We start from the raw sequence: 21,721 nt of genomic DNA on the forward strand, positions 1-21,721 counted from the left end.
ATGGCAATGGTAGGTATCTATCATGTACATTTCTTATAGAATATGGAAATATATATTTGGGAGAGGATCATTTGAATTTTGTAAATTAAGCCTCTATGAAGAATTGAAGCATTTCTTTCACATATTAAATTATAATTTTCTGCATGTTTTTGAAACCATGCTCTTTTTTCATATTGCAGCCTGTCAGTACAATAGTCACAATATAACTTACAGCCCCCAAAACATATAAATGTAACTGAACAATGCCTTTTGGATTGATGTTTTTAATGAAGGATTTTTCCATTCATTTTGGACAAGGTTAAACAACTGAGTACAAAGCATTCGTTATTATGAAAACAAATGGCTCCATATACTTGTTTGCAAGAGGAATGAATACGTTTTAAAAGGAAAAGTATAAAGTTCCAAAAGAACAGGACTTTTCATAGAACAAGATGGAAGGTTACCAATCCAACGGTCAAAAACATGAGAATGTGTTGAAAGCTCATAGTAGAAGTTCTGCTGAATATTTTGACTGCTCTATCTATCCATGGTCGATAATCTTTTGCACGTATATAGATTCCAGGAAGTTTGGGTCGGCCACAGCCAATACCAAAACTGGTGATTCCTATCAGATAAAACTTGGTGTAATCTGGAAAGTAACACATCAGAGGTCCTCCACTGTCCCCCTGGAACATGAAAAACAGTAAGTTTTAATTTGCATCTCATGAACAGGCAAAACAAAATACAGTTTTCTAGGAAATATGGATCAGTTGGGAAAGCCTGAATCGGTAATCATGCTCTGCTATGTTGCTTTGCCATGTTGCTTTCTGATACAGGTATGCACACAGATGTTTAAAGCAAACCATTTTTATTTACACACATCAGAAATACACACATGCATGCACCCTTCAGCTTTCAGGGCTCAGACATAGGACAGATATTAACAACCGACAAGCTGTTTTCATCCATCTATTCAGTTAAATCTTCCTTTTCTTCATACTCCATTTTCTCCTGCAGTTTCTAAAGTACTCTTCCATCAATTGATGCTTTATCAAAATTACCACTAGTTATATAGCACCCTGTAGAAAACAGAGAAGCTCTTTAGTAACAAGGCAAACCAACATACTAATCAAACGTGCACATCATTCAGATACAAAACTCTCACCTGCAGAATCTTCTCCTCCAACTCTTCAGTTAAAGCTTCCTTTTCTTCATGCTCTATTCTCTTCTGCGATTTCAAAAGTTACACTGCCACCCACAGCCTCTACAGGTAGGGAAATGGATGTGGCTTCATCCGTTGAGCATCAATATTATATACACATATATCTACAATCCCACTCTAGACCAGAATCGCTGGAATTTGCCAGGGAACATAGTTTCAGGGTCTGGATCCTGTCCTGCTGTAAACATCGTTGCAGGTAAGCGTGTTGATGTGGGCTCCTTGTCCTCGTCCTTCAGGAAATGGGTACACACACCACAATAGCCTTCTGGGTCAGAATCACAGCATTTACAAGGATTGCAGCTTCAGGTTCTGGGTCTGGTTACATGTAAGCTTTGGGTTGAACAGGTATTTTCCCCCCCTAACATCCCTGACTTTCCCTTTTCAGGTTTAACACTGATGGCTGCCATGGAGTATGATAAACTCACAGTATCTGCCTTCTTGACCTACTGTACTCTCCTAGTGCTCTTCTTCAAAGTGCCTAGTAGGTAGGTAAAGACCACAGGTGCCATGGCCGGCTTTGATGCTGCCATGTTCATCCTCAGAACATGTCTGGGTATGCAACTAAGCTCTCCTGCCTCAAGCCCAAATTCCCCCACCCTCCTGATTGGTTGAGGGTTTCAAAACCTCATCCTATTGGACTGCAGCAGCATGCTATCATCGGAGAGGGGGGTCACATGACACCCTCCCCCCAAAAGGCATGTCACGGCAGTAGCTTTTTTTTTTAATAGGTTTTATTAACATTGGGGGGGGGGGGAATATACAAAGTATATTGGATATTCGAAAATAAAATGGCAATAACATTTCCCACTGGTAATTTGGTTAAGTTGCATTTTCCATTCTCTGGGAAAGTGCCGCTGTCTCTTCCCAAGTGGGAAATCTTGGTCACCTAGAAAGGTATTTCAATTGTCTCAGGGGCCCCTTGTAACAGGAGATCATGTTGTGCCTGCTGACAACTCGTTACCTGTGTCCTTTGTCACGTTGCAGTCCTTCCATCCATCCATCTTGGACCTTAAGATGATCATGCCTTGGTTATAAAGCACCATCCATCAGGTTATCTTTTTCCTTTAACTGGACTACCCGAGACCCCAAAACTGCCCAGCTTTTTTTAGTTCTTCCCCAGGGTGCCTGACCTTGTGAATTCCCATGGAAGAAAACCTCATTAAATTTAGTTAGATTGTCCTCCTTGACCCTCTCCAAGTTTGCTATTTTATTTGGGTTAGTCAGGGCCTCTTAAAGGAATCTTAGTGTTCTCCCTTAAGGAAGCTTTTAAAAATGTGTTTTGAACCGCATTAGGCAAGGAACCCAGGGTTCGTGTATGGGCCTAGCTCAAGAGTAAACTACAAAGGCTGGCTCATCTGGGACCATTATCTAGATCTAGATCTAGATAGATAGATAGATGATAGATAGATGATTGATAGATAGATAGATAGATAGATAGATAGATAGATAGATAGATGATAGATAGATAGATAGATAGATAGATAGATAGATAGATAGATAGATAGATATATCACTGATTGAGCCTTTTCCCTGGATGTTTCTTGACACATAGGTAGAATGGTAGAATGGCCAACAAAATACAGTGGTACTTTGGTTCTCAAACTTAAACCGTTCAGGAAGTCCATTCCAAAACCAAAGCGTTCCAAAACCAAGGAGCACTTTCCCATAGAAAGTAGTGCAAAATGGATTAATCCGTTCCAGACTTTTAAAAACAACCCCTAAAACAGCAATTTAACATGAATTTTACCATCTAACAAGACCATTGATCCATAAAATGAAAACCAATAATGTACTGTACTATACAATAAATAAGGCAGTATTGTAGATGATAAAAATTAAAATTATTATTTTTTCTTACCTGCACTGATGTTAGTCATTGTTATGGGGGGGGGAGGGGGCTTTTATCCATTTCCGCAGTCACACAATCAATCAATCAGTAGCTGAACTGGGTTCCACACAGTCACAAAAACAAATCAACCGTAAAAAGCCTCAAAAACAAAAATGCAAAATAAATAGCAAAAACAAAAACACCAAACTTAATCTGTTCCAGAAGTCTGTTTGACGTCCGAAATGTTCGAAAATCAAGGTGCAGCTTCTGATTGGTACAGATGCCCCAGAAACAATAGCTGGCAACCACATCGGACGTTCAGCTTCTGAAAAACTTTTAAAAACTGGAACACTTACTTCTGGGTTTTTTGGCGTTTGAGAACCAAAGCGTTTGAGAACCAGGGTACCACTGTATGTGCTCCTAACACCTATCACAGACACGACCTCACACCATCAGATCATAGTAAAACTCAGGGAACCATCTCCGCCAATCCTTTCCTCAGGACAGGTAACTATTAGTGTTTAATAATGTCAGGGGCAACTCGGCTTGCCCTGTAGGCTGATGTATCTGTATGAGGAAAGGGTAGATTAGTGAGGAACCTCCCAAGCTTGTTGTCCTTCTACTGACCTATTGTGTTAGACCAATACTCTTAGGGTTGCTGGCCTGAATTCCACTCTTTCTCCATACCTCATAGTGGGGGAAGAGTTAGCTATTCGGGATAGAACTAGGATATTTCCTATCACATATGTATTTCCTACAATGAACACAGCTTTCGTGTTTTTCCAAAAACCCTGAGTCTTAATGTGATCATATCCAGGATAATCACCTCTAGCAGGGATTCAGTATTCAGTTCACCTTCGGTCAGCTTTTTAACTCCAAACACCAACATTTTATTCGTTCCATTGATTTCTGCCTTCTTCATTTCCTAAACCTTGCTGTCTTTCTGCCCTCCCCATTTTCACAAACATCAGTCATCAGCACCTGAGCATTACCACTGTGCTGCCACTTGCAGTCTTGTTACTTAAGTGTAGGCTTTTGGTCTAGGCAATGCGCGTTTGTGTAGTAACTTACCTGTTTTATTCTGTACCATTGCAACTGACGCTTCTAGCTACAAAGCCACTTTCTCTGCCATTTTGTTAAAATAAATACTATTTATCTTGCAATCTATGAGTCTTTTGCTAACTCTCCCAAGTAAGAAAAACAACTTGGCAATGGTATAGTTCAATAACTTTGAGGTGTGCAATGATCTCCAGATTAAAGATTCCCAAAACCACATTTCTGTGAGTACAAGCTAGTTTGTGTACTCAGATAGGGAGATGGGAAGCCTGGTAAAAAATGACACGTGAATATATCATAGAATCATAGAGTTGGAATAGACCACAAGGGCCATCGAGTCCAAACCCCTGCCAAGCAGGAAACAATATATATTTTTGGCAGTATGTTTTTAAATAGAATTATTTCCTTTTTACCTGGCAGCTATCCACATCTCCAGTTTCAGAACCAGCACAAAGCATATTCCACGATACTACGCCTGCATACCAGTCATATCTATTGCAGATATATAGTGGAATAACGTCAACTTGAGCTTCTTGTAATATAAATTTTCCTCTACCTGTAATGAACACAAAACACTGTTAGAAGTATGCTTGTGTTTCTTTAGCGCTGTGTAATATAAAATTGCTAACTATTGCAGCTATTGGGACAGGACAATGATAAAACTCATTAACTCTGCCACACATCCTCTGTGAAATCTATTTCCAGTATTCCACAGAAGATTAATACTTTTTAAAAAGCATTTTAAGAGTACATTTAAAAACACACAGTGTGAATGCAACAAACACACACACACACACACACACACACACACACAGAGTGCACTTTGACAGGTACAAGGAATCCTCCGTACATTCTACAGCAAAATCAGTTTTCTTTCTGTGCACTGTGTGAAACAATCCTGAATGTCCTCACTGGAGTGAATCCAATGCTACTCTGAGAAAGGGCTAGCATTGAATACAACTCACTGCAAAGATTCTTCCTGAGATCACCAATCTCAATTAGATCACCAAACTGATTTTTAACACAGATTAAAGGACACATAATATATTTACCCTTCTCCTCTGTGTTTCCCCATCCACTTATGAAACATGGGTTTTCATCTGCCACTAGTTGAGTAGTGCTGTTAGGTAAGCAGATAGGCTGAATATAATCACTGTAGCTGATAGGCGTTTTTAGTTTAAACAAGGCAACATCATTTTCGTACGTGCTTCTCTTGAAACCAGCATGCATCACGATAGCTCTGACGTGGCGCTTTACAGTAGAAGATTCATAGTTATAAAGATGGTGCAAGCCAAATACAACCCTCCAAAATGCTGGATCCCTAAGAGAGAATAAAATCCCTTTATCATGTCCACATACAGGAATTTTCTTACAAACAGGTGGTTCAGAAATGATTTTTCTGCACATGTGATTGGTTCATAAGACACCCACATACCTTTTTCAGTCACCATATTTGTTGCTATTCCACTGCTTACTGTCCACATCAGTAGGCAGATCCTGATGAAAAATATTCTGGGGCAGATCCTAATGAAAAATATTCTGGATTTTATATTGTTCCTCACCCCAACCACTCTTTCTCTGTCCTCCACTACATTTTTACTCCATTGCCTTGTAAAAAAACGTTCAGAAGTGTGGAAGGCTGCAAATGCAAACACTACCACCTTCACAACAGGCTTGTGATTTGTGTGTGAACAACATCTATTTCAATTTGTTTGTTTTATACCTTAATAATGGAGATCTTGTGCAAAAATATTTGTCTGCGTCTCCATCATGAATGTGGGCATGTCTTCTCAATATAATTACCACCTCTTAATGTGACTTCTTTATCACAGTGCAACTACACTTACTGCTCTTCGATGCTGATTATTTTATCTCCAGATGTAATTATAAATACTTCTGGCTAAATCATAGTTTTATTGATCTAACATAAAGGTAAAGGTAAATGACCCCTGGACTGTCAAGTCCCATCAAAGGCGACTATTGGGTTGTGGCGCTCATCTTGCTTCAGGCCAAGGGAGCCGGCCTTTGTCTGCAGACAGCTTTCCAGTTCATGTGGCCAGCATGACTAAACCGCTTTTGGCGTAACAGAACACCATGACGGAAGCCAGAACGCACAAAAATGCAATTTACCGTACCTTCCTGCCACAGTGGTACCTATTTATCTACTTGCACTGGCGTGCTTTTGAACTATTAGGTTGGCAGGAGCTGGGGCAGGAGCTCACCCCGTCGTGCGGATTCAAACTGCCGACCTTCAAACTATCCCTGTTTGGAGTTGAAAAGTCAAATACACTTTTGGTTAACAGTCAAATGCACTAAACAGTTGCACCAGAGACACCTGCAAGAAACTGAGTTGAAAAGTATGATTATCTGCAGTAAACAGAGCCACACCACATTTAAGTAACATTCATTGCACTCTTAAAGCACACGATTCTCTCCCCCCCCAATAATCCTGGGGACTGTAATTTGTTTAGGGTACTGGGGCAGTGAGGAGGCAAACTATGGTTCCCATGATTTTGGGAAGAAGTAATGGGATGCGGGTGGCGCTGTGGTCTAAACCAGAGCCTAGGGCTTGCTGATCAGAAGGTTGGCGGTTCGAATCCCCACAGTGGGGTGAGCTCCTGTTGCTCGGTCCCTGCTCCTGCCAACCTAGCAGTTCGAAAGCACGTCAAAGTGCAAGTAGATAAATAGGTACTGCTCCGGCGGGAAGGTAAACGGCGTTTCCGTGCACTGCTCTGGTTTGCCAGAGGCAGCTTAGTCATGCTGGCCACAAAACCCGGAAGCTGTATCCTGGCTCCCTAGGCCCATAAAGCGAGATGAGCGCCGCAACCCCAGAATCGTCCACGTCTGGACCTAACGGTCAGAGGTCCCCTTTTAATGTGCTTTTAAAATATGCTGTACATAAGAGATAAAGGAAGTAACTACTGAAGTTATTCTTTTGCAGTATAAAATGTTTCCAATTGGATCCATAAATGAATCATTCAGGAAGCTGGTTTCATTGCATCTGCTTTGCTGGCGGCCCAGTCCCACCAGGCACCTCCAGCCTCTGAACTATGCTGGCTGGTCAATACAGAAATATAGAAACTGTCTAGAAATCGGTGCTTGAGTTTTGTTTTCCTCTTCCCTCCTCCTCCCTTTCCCCTTGTGTGTTTGTTTTTTTGTTTGTAAGCCTACAGGTAGGGAGTGTCTTGATTTGATTTCATGTAAGCCGCTCTGTGAGGCTTCTTGGCTGAAGAGCAGAGTACAAATGCTCTACATAAATAAATGCTTGGCATTTTCCTGCAAACAGGTGTGAACTCATTTTGTACGCAGAAAGCAGAGTCCTTGCTCTTTCCTTGCCCCCTCCTCCCATTTCAGATCTGAAAAACTACAACATTCTAGCAGATTTCTGTCCACCACCTTGCCCAAGAAGGGGGTATTTATGACTGGGTGGTAGTTCTTTTAACTGCAGGGTCCAGATGGCCTTTTTGGGGGGGGTAATGAACTCCGCTGCAGAGATCTGGTTTTCCATGCCATGGATTGATCTTTGCAAAGCGTTTGGATGTCTGCGCTGGAATTCACTGCCTGGTGGTTGGAGGGCTGTGAGCATTTGTGTGTGTGTGTGTAGAAACCTGTAAACTCCAGAAATGTATGAATTACATTGATTGTTCAATCCACTTTTTGCCTCTGGTTGCCCATAGGCTGTGAAAGGTTCCCCACCCTTATTATAAAGCATAGCAGGGAATGGTTTCAGGTGGGGATGGAGGGGGGTGAAAGGAAAAAGGGCCCCCAATTTCTGAACTATCCCCCTGCCTTTAATCTCTGGATTGATGTTACAGGCCTATTGCCTTAAGTGGGTTGCTCTTGTTATTGATATATTGAAACGTTTTGTTCCAGGTCTCTCTCTAGCGGTAGATACAGATTTCAAAAATAAGCTAATGTCATTTTAACGAATACACTTTTCTCACACCTAAAGAAGAAAAAGATTTAGAACAGAAATATACCTACGTCCATTTTTTAATGCAGTGTGCTGCCGTCAGCACTGAGTAGTTATTAATCACGGATCCACCACATACATGGTGATATCCTGTACCAAAGCGGTAAACTTGAAGACTAACTTGCCATGGCCATGCCCCGGGCTCAGCATCACGTCCACCCACAATCCGATTCCATACTGTCATCTCACCCATCAGAGGCCTTGTCCCGCAATCTAGAAATGAAAACACAGTTATGCTACTGGTGAGATACGTCCCTCAAAATACAGCAGGCGTTCAGCAACAAATACATTTAAAGCAGATCCTTAGAACCGTTGTTTTGAATGGATCGGTATGGCACAACAATTCCGTGACCAGATGAATTTCTGTTGGGCATTGTGGAGGGAAGTATTTATTTACTTATTGGACAACAAAACCCAACTCCCACTCCTGCTGGCCACTTAAACTTAAGCTTCTGCCACCATTCAGTCTCACTCATTTCCTCCAAAACTTTAGCTTAAGAAAACTAACCAGGCTTCATTAGCTGATCATAGTGCAGGGGGCTTTTTTAAAAATATATAGGTAATTTGGTGCAATTATACCTTCGTACCTTGGAACTTGAATGGAATCGGTTCCAGAAGTCCGTTCAACTTCCAAAACGTTCAGAAACCAAAGCATGGCTTCTGATTGGCTGCAGGAAGCTCCTGTTGGACGTTCGGGTTCCAAACAACGTTTGCAAACTGGAACACTCACTTCCGGGTTTGCAGCATTTGGGAGCCAAAACGTCCGAGTACCAAGGCGTTCGGGATCCAAGGTATGACTGTATAGGGTTTTGTATGTAGGAAAGCAGAAACTTAAAACTAGCTTGGTGGCTATTAGGCAGCCACTGCAAGATCCCTCAATGCTGGCATGGTATGTGCCCACTCGCCACCCAAGCTGTGGTCTGCTCTGCACTAGCTGCAAACCCCGCATACAGCACATTACACTGACTGACGCTGTGCCCCAAAACTCCTGATGACTGCTTCCAATGGCATCTGATTGGCCACAGAGGAGAAGTTGCTGTGCTTACATAGGCCACTGGCCTGATCCAGGAAGCTTTGCTTATGGTTTTAAGTTTACACAATCGATTGAAAACTCCATGCTTCAATGAGGTGCTATTTTCTCCCTACCACCACTTTGACTTTGAGAACTGATCGCAGAAAATCCAAACCATCAGTCATGACACAACAGCATGCCTACCCTGCCCCAAAACCCAACAAACAATTAAAGTCTGCTTTAGAAAAGTTTATTTTAAAAAGCCTATTTTCCACATGAAATGAACGTCAGAATATTATTATTATTATTATTATTATTATTATTACAATCATAACAATAATATTAATAGTAATAATAATAATTTATTTATACCCTGCCCATCTGGCTGGGCTTCCTCAGCCACTCTGGGCAGCTTCCAACAAAATATTAAAATACCATAATGATTCAAACATTAAAAGCTTCCCTAAACAGGGCTGCCTTATTGTATTCACTGCCACTTATTGTTTGGTCATGGTGTTCCACAACTTCCTTAAAATCCTGTTTCTCTCTCGTGCCAATGGATATAAAGCCCGAGGTATGAACTTGGCAAAATGCACCCATTACCATGCACAGGTTCTGGACTACACGGTACCACTTAACCGGAGACATCATTTGTGAGAACCAGCACCTCCACACGCCCAAATTTCTGCTACAACGGAGGCTCTTCTGCATAAATTGCAGCGGCCATGTGAGCGGCACCCATTTGGAGGCAGCAAGACGCCCCTGGAAAAGCTTTCACATGTGACTGCTCTGCTCCCGATTCGCTTCCCATCTGAACTGCAAAAAATGCGGGAATGAGAGCACGAAGCAGAAACCCACATGTAGGAACCCTGCAGAGCTTGCCTTCCGCATTTGCACCCCTCCATCTCCTGGAAGGGCTCTGGGGGTGGCATTTGGGTCCCCGTGGAAGGACCCATCACGGCCGTATGAGGCATGCTGTCTGTCCCCCCCAATGTTTTCTTTCCAGCAAGTGTCGCTGGGCGGCTCAAGATGGAGGGGTTATATATATATATATATATATATATATATATATATATACCCTTTAAAAACATAAAATAACACAAGATGTGATCCAATCTAATTAAAAGGAAGGAATACACTATTTCTACAATAATTGGAATACTTCAGCTATTCCAAACTATGCTACCTACCCCAAACAGAGGGGTGTGTTTGCGTGTAAACTTTATTGTATGAGGAACCAGGCCCAGACGGGGGGGGGGGGGGGCATATGGGCTACTTGGCCCGGGCCTCCGATTCCAAATGGGCCCTTGATCAGCATATTTATCTATATTTTCCATTTTGTCTTTATATGCAGATACGGTTCAAGCCTTGAAATAAAATTATTTGTCAGCATAACTTTTGTGAAAATTATTTATATACTAACTTATTTATAAGACTTCACTTATCCCCAGGGTAAAAAAAGGGGGGGGCACATTATCTACGTGGCCCGGGTCTCTGCCTGGCTCTGCAAGGCCCTGTGAGGAACTCCAGAGTGGCTAGTTAGAACTGCAAGTTGGGTTTTTGTTTTTCTGTTATAAAATGGCCAAAACTATTGTGTGAGGAATGCCAGAGTACTGTAGATTGTTAGGTCTGCAAGTTGGTTTTTTGTTTTTGTATTACTAAAAAGGTCAAAACTAGGATATTTATGGGAACTTGTTTCCCAGTATGTGTAACAGAGTGTTTAAATCTTGTACAACACCTTGTGAACTCTGTGTCAGCCAGAGATAATAGATTTTACAGCAGAGCAGAAAGGGTAGCAACAAAGAAGTTGGCTGGGTGGTAGGTCTTCCTGAAACGAGGCAGCAACTTTCCAGACTGACTAGTTTTGGGGGGCATAAACCTTCAAGGGTCTGTGTATAGTGCTGTAAGTATTTTAAGGTCTCAAATATAGAATAAATATTCATAAATGCACACGGATCTAAAAGTATAAACAGTGGTCGTTTCCAGGACCCAAATGCAACCCCACGAGCCGCTTGCCGGGAGACGGGGAGGGATCCTCAGGGCGGATCCATGGGCCTCGACCTGCAGGAAAGAAACCGCCCGCTTGATTTGAGGGATCCAATGCCTTCGCATCCTTCCCTCCCCAGCGGCGACCCCGATGGCGAAGCTGCGCCGCCTGTTGCGCGCTCCGCGCACGTCCCACCGGAGGTTTTGAAGCGGCTTCCCTGCCGCTCCCCGCCTTCCTTGGGGGAAGCGCGCTCCACGCGCAGCTCCGCCCCTGCGATCCTAAACGCTGAGTGATCCTAAACGCTTCCGACGGGCCGCGCATCGCTCAAGGGGGACGAGGAAAGCCCGGCTCACCCTCCGAGGGAAGCAGAGACGTTATGTTCAGGGTCACGGCTTGACCCAGCAGCAGCGCCAGCAGAGGCGCAGCGCCTGCCCTGAGGCGGCTTAGCCGCATCGTCCGTCGAGGAAACTTTCTCCTCCGGCCAAAGTGACGTTAGCGCGGGGGAGGGGAAGGGGGGGGGCGAAGCGCGCAGCGGGAGCTTCCGCGCCTTCTTTACGCCCGTCGGTTGGATCGCTTGCTCCTCGGGGCGGGAGTCTCCTGTCGGGGATCGATAAGGGAATCCCGAGAGCCGGCAACGAGGGAGGATGGGGACGACCTCTCCCCAAGCCCTACGAAAGCGAAGCTTCCTATTATTTAACCCGACGTAAGGAAAGCAAAAAACCGCCTGGTGAAATGTCACAGCGACGGCAGCTGATATCGGCTTTGCCCGTTACAATAAATCGCATTTTACGAAAGTAATCGGGGCTAAGAGGGGCAACGGGCGGGGGCATGGGTTCTTTTAGCAGGGATTTTTATAAATAAGGATTGATATGCCTAATAATAATGATGTTGATGATTTTATTATTTATACTCCACCCATCTGGCAGGGTTTCCCCAGCCACTCTGGGCAGCTTAAAAAATTGTAAAGGTAAGGTAAAGGACCCCTGGACAGTTAAGTCCACTCAAAGGCGACTATGGGGTGCAGTGCTCAACTGGCTTTCAGGCTGAGGGAGCCGGGTTTGTTTACAGACAGCTTTCCGGGTCATGTGGCCAGCATGACTAAACCGCTTCTGCCACAACGGGACACAGTGATGGAAACCAGAGCACACGGAAACGCTGTTTATCTTCCCACTGCAGCAGTACCTATTTATCTACTTGCCTTGGCGTGTTTTCAAACTGCTAGGTTGGCACAGCAACGGGAGCTCACCCCATCGCAGGGATTCGAACCACCAACCTTCTGATTGGCAAGCCTAAGAGGCTCAGTGGTTTAGAGCACAGCACCATCTGTGTCCCTGATATAAAAATGGTAAAATATTAGGCATTAAAAATTTGCCTTCAGATGTCTTCTAAAGGTCAGGTACCAGTAGTTGTTTATTTCCTTGACATCTGATGGGAGGGTGTTCCACAGGGTAGGTGCCACAACTGAGAAGGCCCTCTTCTTGCCTGGTTCCCTGTAACCTCCCTTCTCGCAGTGAGGGAACCGTTAGAAGGCCCTCAGAGTTAGACCTTAGTGTCAGGACTGGACAATGCTTGTGTAAGAGCAACACAAGTGCCCTCCTACGATTGCCTCTTATGGGCGACCATTATGCAGTGAGGGCGGGGGAAAGTGTATCTTAAAGGATTTAGTTCTGAATCAACTCAGTGTTTGGGGTGTGTGTAAAACTCACGCAAGGTTGGCTTTGCATCTGGCCAACTGAAGCACAGTACAGTATTGTTATTCTACAGCACTCTTTGTGTAACTTTTCCCATGGTGGGCATTGTACATTGTCCCCCCCCCCCATATTATCACAATAACCCTATGAAACAGTTTAGGATGAGAGTTCGTGACTGGCCCAAGGTTACCCCATGAGCTTCATAACCAAGTGGGGATTTCAACCCATGTCTCTTAACTACTAGAGCACACTAGGAAGAAGGACTTATGGTAGAATGAGAGCTATTTGTTTCAAGATTTATATGCCACTTTTCTGCAGCTGATAAAGCACTTGTGAACAGTTCACATCAGTATTAAACAATAAATTACAACGGTGTGTGATAAAACACTGAAACAATAATCTATCACTCAACAAACCAGTCTACCTTGTACTGATAAAGTTTGGTCCTAAACACAGACAACTTAATTATTAGCTACCACTGATCTTACTACCGTAGCTTTTAAAATTGTACATAATAATAATGATTTTATTATTTCTACCCCACCCATCAAAGAATGTGAAATATACATATATGTAAATTCCGCATGTGCTGTGCCTAGAAAGCACAAGTCCTGGCAGTTTCCCGCTTGACTGGAGTTTTCCCCTTTCCAAGGGAAAACCCGCTCTTTAGTGATATATCAGAACAAATGGCAATCTGGGGGAAACCCAGATTCCTGTTCGCTCCAATTGAACACTAAAGAGCAGGGGGGGTTTTCCAGGAGGATGATGGAAGCAGCATAACAAGGGGAGGCATGGATAAACCAGTCTGTATATACATATTTTTTATTGTGAAATCGCTTTGGGAAGCTTTATGAGAAGTGATTCATAAAGAAAAATAAATGAACAGTGCTTCTGGGTTTATATCTTTGCAGATAAAACTTGTTTTTGAATTTGTCAATTCAAAGTAGATTATAAAGCATAGTAACTGTTAAATATTGCATTTTGGTAAATATTTGCAGGAGGAAATAATTGAGTTTAAAAGTGCAATGGAAGCAGAGTTTGCCTGTTCACAGAACAAGATGAATGGTTACCCACACCACAGTTGAAAAAATCAGAACACATGGAATGCTCACAATGGAGGTTTTGCCAAGTAGGCGTGAATCTATCCAACTTCTGTAATTAGCTGCATGTATATAGATTCCTGGTAATTTTGGTCGACCACAGCCAATACCAAAGCTGGTGATTCCTACCAGATAAAACTTGTCATCATCTGGCAAATAACACATCAGAGGACCACCACTGTCTCCCTGGAAAATGAAAAATAAAGAAGACAATCTAAGTGTTGTTGACAGTATTCGGAAGGTTTCACATGCAGAGGGATTGAGATACAATCGTTTTGAGTTTTACCTCTCAGAAATCATCAAGAGAAAATACTCATTGCTAGGAAATAAGGATGAGTCTGGAAATAATGAATTGGGTAATCTTCCTTTGTGGCTCAACAGCACTACCAACAGGTAAGGTAAAGGGACCCCTGACCGTTAGGTCCAGTCGTGGACGACTCTAGGGTTGCGTCACTCATCTTGCTTTACTGGCCCAGGGAGCCGGGAGGTCATGTGGCCAGCATGACTAAGCCGCTTCTGGCAAACCAGAGAAGCGCATGGAAATGCCGTTTACCTTCCCACCGGAGGGGTACCTATTTATCTACTTGCACTTTGATGTGCTTTCGAACTGCTAGGTTGGCAGGAGCAGGGACCGAGCAACGGGAGCTCACCCCATCATGGGGATTCGAACCGCTGACCTTCTGATCGGCAAGCCCTAGGCTCTGTGGTTTAGACCACAGCGCCACCCACTCTTGAGTACCAACAGGTAGGCCACTTTAAAAATGTGATCATTTGGGGCAGGTGGGGAGAGGAATTCTAGACATCAAGCTAGTCATACAATAATAGTACTGTACACGATACAGTGGTGCCTCGCAAGACGAAATTAATCCGTTCTGCGAGTCTCGTCTTGCGGTTTTTTCGTCTTGCGAAGCACGGCTATTAGCGGCTTTAAGAAAAAGGAAACAAACTCGCAAGACGTTTCGTCTTGCAAAGCAAGCCCATAGGGAAATTCGTCTTGCAGAACAACTCAAAAAACGGAAAACTCTTTCGTCTTGCGCGGTACCACTGTATTCCATTTAATGTTAGCTACCATAACAAGAGCCATGTTTTTATTACAATTCTTGCCTCACCCTCTGTTGCCAAATTCTGTTTTGGAGGGAAGCAAAGTGGAAATAAGTGAATACCCTGAATTTTTATGCATAGCTCTTCTTTCATTTATTTTATGTTTTGAAATGTATGCTCCACTTTTCTTTCTAAAATAAACTCAAAAGTCCTCACTCAGCTACTAGTATATTTCAGTGAGCCAAAAAAGGACCCAAAAAGAAAATAGTAGTAACAAGTTCTATATCTTAACTGGAATTATGCCGCATGCAATCTCAAATCAATATAAGGCACATGAAATTATGGTATTGCTTGAATTTTACTGTGATGTGTCAATGAGACCATTTCATCAAATGAAGAAACAGCAACTTATTTCTATTAATTTTCCAACTGCTTTGGTAGTACTGTGACCGGTGTTACCCTCATCCAGTAATGATATTTGAGCTACCAACAACAAGACAACATGTTTCTTCAATTTGTTTTGAAACAGAATTATCTTCATTTTACCAGGCAAGCGTCAACATGTCCACTTTCAGAGCCAGCACAAAGCTGATTCCTTGATAGTTGTCCATTATACCAATCGTAACTATTACAGAGTTCGTGTGGAAAAACTTTTATTTCAGCTTCTTGTAATATATAACTTGGTGTACCTATAATGAATACATAAAATACAGCTGGTAGTATGCCTCTGTTTAACATTCTGTAACATATTGAACAATATGCAAAAATGCTGGCTGTTGACGTCTTTTGGTCCAAAGTAACTTTCTTAAGCCTCATGCACCGCAGCCACATCCCCATTAAAGTACAGAGAACCTATGTCAATTGCTAAAACGGATCTCAAAAGTCATTCCACCATCTTGGAGACGTGATGAATTTTGGTACACTGACCCTAGGTGAATGCAGAGCTGTAGATACAATCCCTTTTTTTAAAAAAAATATTTTTTATTTATGATTTTCAATCTTATACATTTCAATAATTTTACAATCATTTAAACATTTCAAAACTAGACTTCCTTCCCCCCTTAAATTTTTATTTTATATTTTCTGCATATTCCAAATTAAATTAATCATTTATTCATCTACTTTCAATGTATACTCTCAGCTGTAGATGCAACCCCATTTATCTTTGAGTGTGCTGCATTCTCCTTTAAATTTTCTAGTGGTGCAACCTTTAAATGAGCAATCTGAATGGCTGGGCTTAACGATGGTGCAATGAGTTTAGGCATCACCATGGGTAGGGTTAGAAGTCATGGCAGCAGCGTACTAAGTTGTAATAAAATTAATTACAATAGGACCACAAGTTATGTGGGTTGTCAATCAACCTTCCCAGAGCCCAGAATGCAAGGCAGAGGGCTTAAAAACTATTTCTGTGGCGGGAAAACCCTTTGTGGAAAGAGCTTTTAAGTCCTCCACCTTTCTCTGAGTCACACAAGGGTTCTGGAGGTTCTCACAAGTCTCCAGGACACTGATAAGCAAGGCTGCCCCACCCCCCTGTCTAGTCCGCCTGGTCACAGTGTGTAAAGCTGAGATCAACTACAGTGGTAACTTGGTTCTCAAACATCTTGGTTCTCAAACTCCAAAAACCGGTAAGTAACTGTTTCAGTTTTCAAACTATTTTTGGAAGCTGAACGTCTGATGCGGCTGTCGGCTATTGTTTCCAGGGCACCTGTACCAATCAGAAGCTGCGCCTTAGTTTTCGAACATTTCAGAAGTCAAACTTCCAGAACGGATTAAGTTTGGTGCTTTTGTTTTTGCTATTTATTTTGTGTTTTTGTTTTTGAGGCTTTTTCAGTTAATTTCTTTTTGTGACTATGTGGAACCCAATTCAGCTGTTGATTGATTGTTTGTATGACTGCGGAAATTGATAAAAGCCCCCCATCCTGACTATCATCAGTGCAGGGAAGAAAAAAATTAAATTTTCCTTTTTATCATCTACAATACTGTCTTATTTATTTTATAGTACAGTACATTGATTATTGCTTATATTTTATGGATCAATGGTCTTGTTAGATACTAAAATTCATATTAAATTGCTGTTTTAGGGGTTGTTTTTAAAAGTCTGGAATGGATTAATTCATTTTGCACTGTTTTCTATGGGAAAGCGTGCCTTGGCTTTGGAACAGACTCCTGGAATGGATTAAGTTTGAGAACCAAGGTACCACTGTATGTGAAATGTGCATATGTTGTGGTCCTAAGTTTATTCTGCTCATTGTCAGTTTATTTGTTTTGGCCATGAACACCTACTGAGTGTATACTTGTTGGGAAACCTGGGTTTCCTTCCGAGTAATGTGAAATAGTCCCAATGTATTCACAGCAAGGAGGTATTCTAAGATCACCAAACTAATTCTCACTCTCAGTAATAGATTAGTTGAAAACCATACACACACACACACACACAACGTATTTTTCGCCCTATAGGACGCACTTTTCCGCCTCCAAAAATGAAGGGGAAATGTGTGTGCGTCCTATGGGGCGAATGCAGGCTTTCGCTGAAGCCTGGAGAGCGAGAGGGGTCGGTGCGCACCGACCCCTCTCAGTCTCCAGGCTTCAGGAAGCTGTCCGCAAGCCCTGCGCGCCCGGCGGGAGTTCCCGCCGGGCTTGCAAGGCTTGCGGGCAGCAGGCTTAAACCCGAAGCACAGGGCGCGCTTCGGAGCTCGCCCCGTGCTTCGGGCAGATATCCGCAAGCCTTGCGCGCCCGGCTGGAGTTCCTGCCGGGCGCACAAGGTTTGCGGATAGCAGCTTGTTCTGGGGTCGGGGGAAGCTCGGGGGGGATATTTATTTATTTATCCCCCCCAAAAAACCCCGAGGTGCGTCCTATGGGCCAGTGCGCCCTATAGGGTGAAAAATACGGTGTGTGTGTGTGTGTGTGTATATATATATATATATATATATATATATATATATATATATATGGGTTTTATATTCTGATTTTGTTCTGTGAACCGCCCTGAGATCTTCAGGTATAGGGCAGTATATGAAGTCAGTAAATAAAAAATAAAAAATAAAAAATAAAAGGAAATATTTACCATTCTCTTTTGTCAATCCCCATCCACTTATATAACATGGGTTCCTGTCACTCAGGAGAAGAGGGGTGCTAGGTAAACAGATGGGCTGAATATAGTCATTGTATGTGATAACCTGGCTTAATTTAAACAAGGCAATATCATTTACGTGACCTCTTGCATCATAACGACAGTGGGGCATGATTTTCATCACCTGGCTGTTTACAGAATGAATCTTGTCTCCATAAAGTCGACGCAAGCCAAACACAGCCCTCCAAAGCTCTGGTGTTGTCCTAGGACAAAATGAAAGCCCTTGCAGAGTCAATCATTAAGCTATGATTGCAACTTCAGAGCAATGAATTTTGTGTCTTGCTTCACCATCTGTTCAAAAATAAACATGAAGCTAGACTCGTCAAACACCAAAATGAAAGAGATTGCTGCAGATAATAAAAGCAACATATCCAGCAAATCGTTTACATTCCAAACAGATATACAGATAGGTAACACTAGTCAGAGCAAACTCAAAACATGCTCAACAAGAGTTTCAATTCACTTCAACTAACTTGGAATTGGGCAAAACTAGGCTTTATTTTACCCTGGTCAAAGACAGAGTTTGGCACACACACACCCATGCTGGGAGTTTCAGTAGCACCCCTCTGGGGGCTAGCCCCTCCGTAGCTATGGCATTGCTTGGAATGCCACAATGACAATTGTGTCTGTAAATAGAGCAATGTTATTTCCTTTCCTATCTGTGCCTTTTTTGCAGACTTGATTTTATGATGCTCATTATCCCAGGGGGGAATTACATTCAGAAATTTGCTGGAGTGGACTGGGGGACATTCAGTGAATAGGATGGATCCTCCCTCTGGAACAGATAGGCAAAGCATTTCAAGTCTTATTAGGAACCATTCTACCCTCCAGTTCTGCCCTGCCTCTAGTCAGGTTGGCAGATTCCTTTTTTCTATGGGTAAAGGGGGGGGGTCCTTATTCTATATACCACTGTCTTTGTGGTTTCTCTTTTGCTTCGTTTTTGCCTCTTCCGTGTGTTTGAGAGGGTTTTCTCCGACAGATATCCATAATATAGCTATAACACTACAAATCACCTGTCCTTGCAAAAAGCTGAAATAAGATAAAAGAGCCACATATATGGATACACATACAAAAAAAATTCAGTAAGTCCATATACTTATATTTGATCCATATACTTTTCTCACACCAGACACAGAAAAAAGATTGAATATATAAAGATCTGAATATATACCTGTTTTGAATGCAGTGTGCTGCTGTTAGCACAGAGTCATAATCAATTAAAGATCCAGCACATACATGAAGGTATCTTCCATTAGTATGGTGAACTTGAAGACTAACTTGCCAAGGCCATCTTCCAAGTTCAGCGTCATGTCCACCTACAATCCGTTCTTCCTCTGTGGTCTCATCTACAAGTGGCCTGGTTCCACATTCTAAATATCAAAATTTATATTGGTGAGATGCAATCCAGCAATTGGGTTGCATCTTTCCATTTATGCAAGGACTTGTGTTTGTGCACTAGTACATTCCTTGAATTGTTGGGGATACCCAGAACACCTGATGGAGACATTATGCAAACCTGAAACATTCAGAGTGTGGGGGAAAATAACCCTGGTTATACTGTATTGTTGGGTTGCAAACTAAAGCCAGCCTCTGCAATATCACTGATTTTAACCTATGTTAACAGAAGACTACATTATACGACTATTGTAAGATGCTCTTTTTTTACCCCAACAGGGCACCTAAACCTGCAAGAAGATGGGTAAAAATCACATGTTCTAAATTCAGTAAGATCCCAGTTCCAAGGAAAGATCCAGAGTTCATGATTTTCCTCTCCCCCTTTCTGAGGGTGGACGGACATGGGGCATCAAGAAATCTAAGACTGTTCCTGTTTTGTATGTGGGCAGCTCATTCCTTCTCTTGAAGGTGCTCTCCATAAAAGGATCTAGCCTTGTTTCCAGTCAATTAGGTAAAAAAAGGTAAAGGTAAAGGACCCCTGGACAGATAAGTCCAACCAAAAGCAACTATGGGGTGAAGTGCTCATCGGGCTTTCAGGCCGAGGGAGCCAGTGTTTGTCCACAGCCAGCTTTCCATGTGACCAGCATGACTAAACTGCTTTTGGTGCAATGGGACACCGTGACGGAAACCAAAGCGCACGGAAACGCTGTTTACCTTCCGCTGCAGCGGTACCTATTTATCTACTTGCACTGGCGTGCTTCCGAACTCCTAGGTTGGCAGGAGCTGGGACAGAGCAACGGGAGCTCATCCCGTCACGCGGATTTGAACTGCTGACCTTCTGATCAGCAAGCCCAAGAGGCTTAGACCACAGCACCACCTGTGTCCCTCCAGTCAATAGTCCCATAGTCAATGGACTCCATAGTTGCCTTTGACTGGACTTAACCGTCTAGGGGGCCTTTAACTTTACCTTCCAGTCAATTAATTCAAGGGTTGGCTCTAAATAATTATTTCCCCACCCCACCCCTAAAACACTGCAGATAATTTTGCTTGCTCCAATAAGATAGAAACCGAATCCCCTTATTTTTCGGATGGCGGCCAAGGGTCTCATTGTGCAGCCCTCACCCCCAACCTCCTTCCTTATGGGCGGTTCTCACGGGAGGGGAAGCCCGTGACACCGGAGGCCACTAGCAGCCTCCCTCCAGCCCCAGCCTCGAAGGGCGTGCCTGACACGTGAGAACCTGACACGTGAGAATGTGCCCGCGGGTTCCGCCGCCCAACGTCAAGCGAAGCCGGGCTCACTCTCTAGAGAGATCCCGGGGTTCTCGCCGGCGGCCTCGCCCAGCAGCAGGAGCAGCGCCAGCCAGCCAGCAGCCGGCGCACGAAGACGCCGCATCGTCTGTCAAGGACACAAAATGGCGGGCAGCGAGTCTTCTCCCGCTTTTTTTCCCGCCCTTCCCTGCTGAGCGTCACGTGACGGCCGCGCGCTACGTTTTTCCGACGGCGGCGCCTGCGCGTTGGCGCCTCAGCCTTCGCTCCCAGGCGGCGGGTGTCGCGACTCGTCCCTCTGCAAAATGGGTCTCCCCTCCCGTCGGCGGAGGTGTCGGGAGCCGATGGCAGCGCCTTGCTGGAGGGAGGGAAGGCTATTTCCATTCATTTCCCTGATCACAACCTTCGGGGTCACCTCGCATGCTGTACTGGAGGACGGAAACCGCCTGTTCACCCCCTCCCAATACTTCTGAAGCAGCTTTTTTTTGGGGGGGGGACTTAACTCTTATTTATAGATCTTCACAATACCAACTGTATGTATTTCCCCCCCCCCCGCCAGTCATGTGAGGTAGGAAAGAGATTTGTACATGGTGATCCAAGGTATCTATAATGGAGATTCGTAACTTAGCAGGAGTTTGAACTTCGGTTTCCTGTTTCATTTTCTGGCAGGTTTACTGTGCCATTAACAAGCTGAGAGGCAGGAACACAACAGATTGAGCTTTCCTTTTTGCCGCCTTTCCACTCCAGAAACAGTATTCTGGCATATAGGTGTTTGTTTTATTTAACATTCATTACTGGACCAAGCATGGGAATGCACTCGTTTAAGCTCGTCATGTTCAGAAGCACACACTGTACTTTAGGCAGCTGTATAGAGATGGTAACAAAACAGAATAATTCTACTATGCCACAGCACTTTTCGTCCTCCTTTGTATCAAAAGAGCAAGCCTGTATTCAAAATGCTATGTTCCTGTAAAACGGACTGACTCAGGGTTCAACACACGTGGCTGTTTTCTTATCTCTTGCCAGGGACACAAGTGCAT

General features: G+C 43.3%; 1 protein-coding gene and 1 long non-coding RNA gene across 6 annotated transcripts; both read right to left on the reverse strand.

Moving 5' to 3' along the window:
* Positions 1 to 247: 247 nt before the first annotated feature.
* Positions 248 to 20,875, reverse strand: LOC309526518 (transmembrane protease serine 12-like). 5 transcript variants are annotated; one of them, XR_014216756.1, is made up of 7 exons: positions 20,715 to 20,875; positions 19,192 to 19,390; positions 17,955 to 18,223; positions 15,436 to 15,578; positions 13,861 to 14,034; positions 8,180 to 8,271; positions 5,268 to 5,406 (listed from the first exon to the last, which is right to left on the reverse strand). XR_014216756.1 is itself a non-coding variant. In XM_082212719.1 (6 exons), exons 1-6 carry the CDS (start codon positions 20,806 to 20,808, stop codon positions 8,251 to 8,253), a joined length of 900 nt encoding a protein of 299 aa, XP_082068845.1. In that variant the 5' UTR covers positions 20,809 to 20,875; the 3' UTR covers positions 8,108 to 8,250. The 5 variants fall into 5 exon arrangements, 4 of the variants coding, with proteins under 4 accessions (XP_082068843.1, XP_082068842.1, XP_082068845.1 ...); XM_082212719.1 differs by lacking the exon at positions 5,268 to 5,406 and having other exon boundaries at positions 8,108 to 8,271; XM_082212717.1 differs by lacking the exons at positions 13,861 to 14,034; positions 15,436 to 15,578; positions 17,955 to 18,223; positions 19,192 to 19,390; positions 20,715 to 20,875 and adding exons at positions 248 to 665; positions 4,499 to 4,641; positions 11,411 to 11,570 and having other exon boundaries at positions 5,138 to 5,406; positions 8,070 to 8,271.
* On the reverse strand, positions 831 to 2,589 carry LOC309526724. The gene is made up of 2 exons (XR_014216882.1): positions 1,145 to 2,589; positions 831 to 1,058 (listed from the first exon to the last, which is right to left on the reverse strand). It is a non-coding gene; the product is annotated as an uncharacterized lncRNA (long non-coding RNA).
* Positions 20,876 to 21,721: the final 846 nt, after the last annotated feature.

The sequence above is a fragment of the Podarcis vaucheri genome (assembly GCF_965113315.1).
Source record: "Podarcis vaucheri genome assembly, chromosome: 2".
NCBI lineage: Eukaryota > Metazoa > Chordata > Lepidosauria > Squamata > Lacertidae > Podarcis > Podarcis vaucheri.